At 51.9% G+C, this 8,669-nt stretch overlaps 1 protein-coding gene across 1 annotated transcript; it reads left to right on the top strand.

Annotated features, from left to right (window-relative positions):
• The first annotated feature begins 2,362 nt into the window (after nt 1–2,362).
• Nucleotides 2,363–7,408, top strand: LOC106694518 (UL16-binding protein 3-like). The gene is made up of 3 exons (XM_023744879.1): nt 2,363–2,462; nt 6,207–6,458; nt 6,601–7,408. Exons 1-3 carry the CDS (start codon nt 2,363–2,365, stop codon nt 6,939–6,941), a joined length of 693 nt encoding a protein of 230 aa, XP_023600647.1. The 3' UTR covers nt 6,942–7,408.
• Nucleotides 7,409–8,669: the final 1,261 nt, after the last annotated feature.

Genomic DNA, 8,669 nt, shown 5'->3' with positions numbered 1-8,669 from the left:
TTCTGGACCTTCCAGTTTTTCTGGGTAGGTGGCTGCCGCAGGATCCAGGAAGGCACTATGGCTGCGAGGGAGGTACCTGGCCCAGGCAACTGGAAGCCTACCTGCCTGCCCAAGGCTGCCAGGGAGGAAGCCAAGCAGCCACCCCAGGTTAGGGGTGATCAGGAAGGCAGGCAGAGTGGTTAGAGGCGACCAGGCAGGCAGGCAGGCAGGCAGGTGAGGAGTTAGGAGCTAGAGTTCCTGGATTGTGAGTGGGATGTCCAACTGCTGGTTTAGGCCCTATCTCGCTAAACCAGCAGTCAGACATCTCCCAAAGGGTCCCGGATTGTGAGAGGTCACAGGCCAGCCTGAAGGACCCCCACCCCCATCACACAAATTTCGTGCATCGGGCCTCTATTGTAAGATATAAAGAGAAATGTCCCTGATTTCCACACCAGAAATGTTGCACCAGCACTACCCTCAGGTTGCACCGATGACTTCCTGCAGGGTTTCACAGGACAGAGTGGTGCAGTTGCCTATTGCTGCACAATCCACATTCCCTCACTGATTCTACCCAGAAGCTACAGGCTGGACAGTGATCAGTTCTGGCTCTTCAACACTGAGGACAAATTGGACGGGGCACCCATATCTGTGACACACTACGTACTCTAAATGTTGGGTCCACAAAGTAGTACAGTGGCCATATCTGGTCCCCCATTTCCTTGCATGTGGTCTCTTACTGCTATGGCACCATGAAGGTAGAGGTGTGTGGTATATACAGAGACAGGCACTAAGTGGCCTGCAAAGATGATAACATTCACCATCTGTCAGTATATGGAGACCATCAGCAGACGTGAGCCCAAATCCATGACCATCACATGCTGTGCCTCCTCAGTAGGTGGAAAATATGGGTTTGGGACCCCAAAGAATTGGGTGGTAAAACGGGTTGAGCTGGGGAGAAGAGCAGTCACCATGAGAGCAGGTGTCTGAAATGAGTGCCTGGGGTTGCAGGTTCTGTGATCCCTGGAAGAGTTCGCTTTGAAGTTCTGGGTGAAGAGAAATGGTTCTGATGGAGGGTTTGCTGTGTGTGGCCAAGTGGGGGAGCAGGGAAGGGGCAAGGGTTGTGTTGGATCCTGTGGGTGGAGACCCTGCTGAACACCCCTGTCCTGGTAACTCCTCTTGTTCCTGCTTCCCCACGTGTGCGCTGGTGGAGGGAAGGAGGGGTCCTGGGTGGAAAAGTGTGTTGGGAGAGTGTGGGGTGTGGGTGGCTTTGTGGGTGTCATCAGGGCAGGCTTGGTATTCAGGAGGCATCTCTCTTTTCCTCTCCTGGGCTGCGGGTGGTGGGAACGGTGGCGGTAGAAAGTGGATTGGGAGTGTGTGTCTGTGGTGTCGTCCTGGTGTTACAGAAAAACCCGAGAAGAACCAAGCAACGCTTAGAGAGATGGAGTTACATTTATTATTATTACATGCAGGCCCAGAGGAAAAGGTCTCTCAAGTTCTGGGTGAAATCACACAGGAAGTTCCCTGTATTTATACCTTTTTACCCTTTTTGTCTCCCAAATATGGGGTTTTCTGGTCCCCTTTGCAAGTTCTTAAAGAGCCCCTATGTGCTGGGCGGGGCTTTGAGACCTCGACCAAAGGCTTGGCCCGGTGCCCTCACTGATAACTTCGTCTGGGTAATGTTTAATGGCCTCTCTGAAATGGGAGTAGTCTTATTTTCCTTATTATTTAAGCCAGTAAGCATTTACAGAAGCCAAAATGCAGGGTTAACATTTCAAACAGCAGTTTTTATATAAGATGCATGCTTCACTAAGAGGCTGCTTTGGGGAGGGCTAGACAATTGTCCTCGAGAAGTCAGAGAAAACGCGGGAAGGCGGGGAGGGGCAGGGAGGAATTGGCGGGAAAAAGTGGTGCCGGTCGCCGGTAGGTGGCGGCACGTGGCCGGAAGGACCGGCCCAGGCGTGAGGCTGGGATTCCATCTGCGCTCATTCACTGCCGGCACTTGTTCGCGGGGCGCCTCCGGTCCACGCTCCTCCGCAGGAAAGCGACAGCTCGGAAAAGAGCGGGGAGGAACGGTCTCGGTCTGGGACACTTTCCCCCGGCCCTCTGCGCGCCGCCGCCCGCCCGGAGCCGCCCGCCCGGAGCCGCCCGCGGCTCGCTGCTCGGAGCCACCCGCCTGTCCGCCGCAAGCCCTTCCTTCCCCCACCCGGCCGCTCGCCTGTCCGCCTTGGCGCACGGGTCCTTTCCCCGCCCGGAGCCGCCCCGGCCCGTAGCCTGTCCGCCTTGGCGCACCGGGTCCTTCCCCGCCCGGAGCCGCCCCGGCCGCTCGCCTGTCCGCCTTGGCGCCCATCCCCCTCAACCATCCGCCCGGAGGCGAACGCTCGCCATGCAGCGGTCCCCGGGCTCCGAGTTCGGCCTCGTCCTCCTGCTGCTCGCGGTGCTGCCTGACTGTGCGCGGGGGACTCCCTGCGTCCGCGGGCGCGGAGGTGAGTTCCTATGGGGTCTCAGCGGCGGCGCGGGGAGCGGGGGAGGGGGCAGCAGAGGCTTTAAACTCGCGGGCAGAGCCCGTGGCAGGTCCAGAACCTTCCTCCTCCGTCCCCTCCACGGTCTCAGCTCCCCCCCCCTCCCCGGCGTCCGGGCAGCTGGGTGCCTCCCGGGCAGAAGGGACAGGAAGAGGCGGCGGGAGAGAAGGTGATGCGGGGCCCGCTGGCCCGGGAGCGAAGGAAGAAAAGGGCGCTGCGGTTCCCAGTCCGCTCTCCCGCCGCCCCGGTCGTGCTTCTGGGGAACTGGGACCCCTGTCCCGGGACCCGGGGTTTCTCAGAGTCGGACCCACAGACAGGAACCCCCTTTCCCACAGCACGTTCACCCAGCCCCGCATCACCGCACTCTGTCCACCTGTGAAGTTTCCGAGCGCTCTGCCAGCAGTTTCCCGCTGCACACTTAGTCACCGGCCACTTCTCCTCTGGAGCCCGAGCTCTGCAGGTCCTACCTCCCCCCACTCTGCACCAGCATGTCCCACTCCTGTTCCCTCGGGAGCCCTTGCTCCCCTCCCCAGCCCACCCAGGTTTATTGCCCAATTCTCTGGGGTCCCCAAAACCAGTGCTTCCAATACCTTTTTATCTGTGATGTGAGCCTGATCACTTCCTCCGCCAAGTGGTACTTTGCCTGTTGCCTGAGGACACACCAGCCATAGCGTCTGCACCAGGAGCAGGAGGGACAACAGCGCATTTTTCCAAAGTATGACCCTGGGGTGCTGGTGAGGAAGGGGCACCCGCTCCCTCTACCCTTTGGTCCCAAACCCGTATTATCCACCTACTGTGGAGGCAGCAGCCTAGAAAGGAGATACATTAGGGCAGATCTGTAGGATTTTTTCTGTAAAGGGCAGACAGTGGGTGTTTTTCTTTACAGACCTCTTCGTGTATGCCTTCTGTGTAAGCACTAGGCACCTCCATGCTTGGGGTCCAAGAGCAGCCAAGGACAACATGCAAACTAATGAGGGATCAGCTGTGGCCATTGTCCTAGTGTCCTCACCCCAGATATGGGTGCCCATTCCCTAGGACAGTGGTCAGCAAACTCATTAGTCAACAGAGCCAAATATCAACAGTAAAATGATTGAAATTGTTTTGAGAGCCAAAAGTTTTAAACTTAACCCTTTGAGTGCCAACCAGTATCCTAGGAACTATGCTAAAATTGCCAAGGCATTTTTGCTGATTTTACAGCAGTTTAGGAAAAAAATTATGAATCGCAAGTAAATGAAGTTACATATTCAAAAACTTAAGGAAACCTGTACTACATTGACATATTTAGCAATATCATCATCACTAATAAAAGCAGACTTAGAACTGGACACCATTTCGAAGCTTTGATAGCGCTCCCAGCACTTTTGGCGAAAGACAGGAGGAGCACCATCGCGCTCCCTGGCACTCTAGGAGTTAAACTATATAGGTAGGTACATTGTTATTAACTTAATTAGGGTACTCCTAAGGCTTAGGAAGAGCCACAGTCAAGGGGCCAAAGAGCCACATGTGGCTCGGGAGCCGCACTTTGCCTACCACGGCCCTAGGAAATCATCTCCCAGGTGCCTCTGCAGTGTGTTGAAGAGCCAGAACCCTGCCCTTTCCTGCCTGTGGCTTTGGGCGGAGTGAATGTGAGAGGATGTGGATCCCACAGGTGGGGGGCCACTGCTCCCCTCCTTTCTGTGGAGGGATTCCCTGGTGGAAGAGGCCCATGAGGGACACTGCATGAAGCCATAGGTGTGAGCTGAGAGTGGTGCTGGTACAATTTGGTATAAAGATTGGAGCCACCTGTTTCTACATCTCATTTGTTCCCTGTGACCCTGTTCATTTCAATGCCAGAAAAATCACTTCTACCTTATGAGCAGTCGGCCTTCCTTACCTAGTGACCCTCATGATGGGCACTGGTAATACCCCTTAGCCAGAGGCCTCATCTCCACCAGGCCCTCCTTAATGGTGCGGATTTCCCTGATGCAAGTGGCATGGCCTGTCTTCTGACCCTGTGTGTCTGTGATATGACTTCTCCAATTAGGATGCCTTGAAGTACAGACCACCTTTTTCCAGCACTGACACCTCCAGTGTCCCCGACACTGTGGTTCAGAGGGCCCTAGTGACAGGTCCAGCTTCATTCATTCATTCATTCATTCATATTGTCTGGCTTCTTTCATGCTACAACACAGAGTTAAGTAGTTGCAAAGAGACCTATGGTCTGCACAGTCTAAACTACTTAGTAGCTAGCCATTTACAGAAAGTCTCCAGACCAGACTGTTACTACATGGCTATAGAATATGATTCATATCCTTCACCCTTTAGGGTTTAAAGTTGGTATTCATCTCTGTCATTTTATCCAGGATGAAATACTTTTTTGTTTGCTTATTTTTTAATATATTTTTATTGATTTCAGAGAGGAAGGGAGAGGGAGAGAGAGATAGAAGCATCAATGATAGAGAATCATTGATCAGCTGCCTCCTGCATGCCCACCCCCTCTCTGCAATGGGGATCTGACCAGCACCTGGGCATGTGCCCTGACCAGGAATCAAGCCGTGACCTCCTGGTTCATAGGTGCACACTCAACCCCTGAGCAACACCGGCTGACATAAAATACTGTTTTAACTTTCTATTTAGAGAAAAGGGAAGACAGTTTGAGAATATTATACTTAAATTTCCATACTATGTGTTTTGTCTTTGTTTGTTTTAATTATTTAAATCCAGAAGTTAGTATCCAGGTTGACTGTTGGTCTTTGCCTCTAGGATCACCCTGTTCTATGAGCCATAGTTATAGCTCTCTGTGGTTGAGGCTCTGGCTGGATTTCTGAGCTTCCTAATCATTTTGATGATCATATCTCCTTTGTCTTGACATAGCGCACCTGTACCTATAAGTTATTATGTTGACATTGTCTGTCCCCATTACTACTGGAAGCTATTTTGGGGAACACAGACCCTACCAGATTCCTGACCTTCAGCTAAAGTCATCAGTGAGCTTTTGAGAATTCTGGTGCTCTTCTCATCCATGCTTTCCTCATCAGCTTCATAAATCAGAATTTATCTTTAGGCTTTCCCAGGGAGCAGGTTGATTGGACACTCTTCTGCCTTTTCATATTATCTCCCCCTGGCATAGTCACTTCTCTGAGCCATCTGGTCCCTTCCTCTCCTATGTGCCTCAGAAGTTCTGGCTTTTCTGTTCCACGCATTGTAGCCATGCCTTCTCCCAAGCTTGCAAGATCTATCCTAGCAGCAAGTTAGCACTGCCTCCCTGGGCCATGCAAAATCCCATGACCCATAATTGTAAACTTCCTCTTCTCCAACCTTAGAATGAATCCAAATTCTCCCACCTGCCATCCAGCTTTCCCAACAGCAGCCCCTACATGCTGGGTACTGGGCCAGTTTCTGACAATCCTCGGGCATCTAGATCTATCCTCCTAGCCACCTGGCATGTCCCTGCATTGGTTATGGGCTGATGATGAGTATAGGCCTGGTGGACTCAGGGAGGACATATCTGGAGATGTGCGGTTTCCTGGCAGGCAGACGCCTCCTGGTCCTCCTCAAGCAAGAGGGGCACCAACCTTCCCCTGGTGAACGGAGGCACTGGGCAGGGTCAGGGCTGCTCTGCCAGCCCAGCCGTCCTGGGGATGGTCTTGCTGTCACAGAGATGGGGGAGTGGGTGTTTTGGGTCTTTTTCTTCCAACCCCAATCCTCAGCAGCATTTTTCCTTCACAGATTCTCACTCTGTTCACTATGATTTCAACATTTCTTTTAATGAACCATGGTGCATGGTCCAAGGACAGAAGGATGGAAAGAAGTCTCTTTTATATGACTGTGGCAGCAATAAGGTCATATTTATGAATCTCCTGAGAGATGAGGGAAAGGCCACGGATTACTGTAAAGTAATGCTCAGTACCCTGAACGATGTGCGTGACCATATCAAACCATTACTGACTGACATTAAACAGGAGAAATACCCAGATGGAGGTAAGTTTAAAAATCCAAGGGCATTAGTGAGCAGATTTTGAGGCCAGCAGAAAGGTCGGGGAGAGCAAGGCAGGGTTAGAAGTGTTCAGAAGAGGTGGATGCCAGGTGGGTGAAGCATTTGTCAAGACCAGAGGCTGATGTCTTTCCCATGGGGACTGTGGGGCAGCTCCTTTCACCCTGCAGGTCAGGATGACATGCCTGTGCAAAGCCGACGGAAGCACCAGTGGATCCTTGGAGTTTTCCTTGGGTGGAGAGAGGTTCCTTACCTTTGACTCTGAGACAAAAGAGTACAGAGCGGATAATTCCCTAGGTGAACGGCTGAAAAAGAAGTGGGAGAATAATGTGGATTTGAACACATTCTTGAGATACACCTTAAACGGAGATTGCAAGGGATTGTATCAATGCTCGCTGCACTGGAAGAAAGAGCTGGAGACAACAGGTAACGGGAGACAGGGAAGGTGTTGTTCTCTTGAGATAAGCTAGACCTACCCTTGTGTGAATGTGTGTGTGTAAGAGTGTGTGTATGTGTGTTTCAGCATGTAAGCGTGTGTGTGGATGGGTGTGAGTATGTTTGAAAAGTGACGAATCTGCGGCGAGTTCTTGGGAGAGTAATGGCCATGGGTGTGTTCTACCATCTCTCCTTTCCCTTCTCATCTCCTCAGGAATCTGTTTTCAGACTTGTTCCTTACTGTTCCCTCTTCTTGGAATCACTTTTCTTCATTTCTCCTGGCCTATTTCTGGAAATCCTTCAATATCACCTCAAATCAGCTCCTGGGAAGACTTCCGTACCACCTTCCTCTTGAGTGTCCTCCTCTTCTGTCACAGCAGGAGTGACTGGGTAGATTGTAACCCTTTCTTCCCCCATTAGCTCTGTGAGTCCCTTTGAGACAGGGCCCATCTCCATTCTTTGTTCCAACCCAGGATCTGTCACAGTGGCTGCCTCACTGAAAGGGGTAGAAACTGTCTGCAGCATAGGATTACCTGGGACATCAGGACTGAAAGGGGTAGAAACTGTTTGCAACATAGGATTACCTGGGACATCAGGAGCTGAGGAGGTGTCTCCTCAATTGACCCCGCCCCAGCCACAACCACACCAACCATAGCCTCAGCTTCACCAATCACAGTTCCTGCCCCAGCCACAACCACACCTACCATAGCCTCAGCTTCACCAGCCAAGACCACACACTGGTTGGCGATCGTGATCATCATTGTCATCGTATCTGTGATTGTCACCATCCTGATCATCATTTGCATCATCAGGTACTGTTACAGAAAAAGGTAAAGAGGGCAGAATTGAGTCGGAAATGAAGGGAAGATGGCCTGGAATGCAGACAGGGAAAGGTGAATTCCCAGCCTGTCCCTGCCCCCTCGCTGAATCTTCTCTTTGTGAAAATTAGACTAGGGAGCTAACATGTAATATGGCTTGATAGCAATAACTTGGACAAGCTCAGCTCTGAGTTCTGCTATCTTCTGTCAAAGCAGTGGGAAAGGAGGGTCCCATACCAAGGCTTAACAGCCATAGATGCTAAAGGGGTTTAGTGATTTCAGTCCTCACTCAGATTCTCTGTTTGGGAGAGTGTATTTGGGGCCAGTGTGTGTGGTGTGGGAAGAGCAGGCACACAGGACATGGGAAGTACTCCCATTCCCGTGAGAGCAGCATGGTGGCTCCATTTGATATATCCAGGGGAAGGGAATATCCAGGGGGCTAACAGGAGAGGGACCTGGGTTTGATACCAGGAAGAGAGGTGGAAGGTCTTGCAGAAACAATTCAAAATGCTGGAGTTCACATCTGCCTTCCCAGAAAGTGACTTGGAGACATCTGGGAAGAGAGATGGCAAACAGTATGGACTGTGCAGGACAAGTTAGATGGAAGCCATTTTTTTTCTGGAACTCCCTGGGAATCATGGCTGAGCCCTGATTCAATCACCTGGCAGCCAGTGTCTTCTACAGTTCAAATTCTGGGCCACTGAGCACCCCCTGCCTTGAGCAGAGGTGACTCCAGGGATAGGTGTGGCTGAGCTGCTGGTGGAGTTGGATGCTGACAGGTGACTGGAGCAGGAATCCATGGGGCAGGGCAGGGACACTCACTCCTCATCTTTAACCAGGATGAGGAGAGCAGGGAAAAGAAGGATCTTTGCCACAACCCCAATAGTCCCCAGTGGTAGAGGAACCAGGATGTGGGCCTCTCTCTTTGGACAAGGCTCCTCTGGG

This window comes from Myotis lucifugus, unplaced genomic scaffold (genome assembly GCF_000147115.1).
Source record: "Myotis lucifugus unplaced genomic scaffold, Myoluc2.0 scaffold_494, whole genome shotgun sequence".
NCBI lineage: Eukaryota > Metazoa > Chordata > Mammalia > Chiroptera > Vespertilionidae > Myotis > Myotis lucifugus.
This window is presented reverse-complemented; position numbering and strand designations above follow the sequence as displayed.

What these genes read in the sequence shown, in the direction of transcription:
- LOC106694518 (XM_023744879.1), top strand. Translation starts at nt 2,363, where the DNA reads ATGCAGCGGTCCCCGGGCTCCGAGTTCGGCCTCGTCCTCCTGCTGCTC. An exon ending in CTGCGTCCGCGGGCGCGGAG is followed by an intron (nt 2,463 to 6,206) that starts GTGAGTTCCTAT and finishes TTTCCTTCACAG; the next exon opens with ATTCTCACTCTGTTCACTAT. An exon ending in GGAGAAATACCCAGATGGAG is followed by an intron (nt 6,459 to 6,600) that starts GTAAGTTTAAAA and finishes GAGGCTGATGTC; the next exon opens with TTTCCCATGGGGACTGTGGG.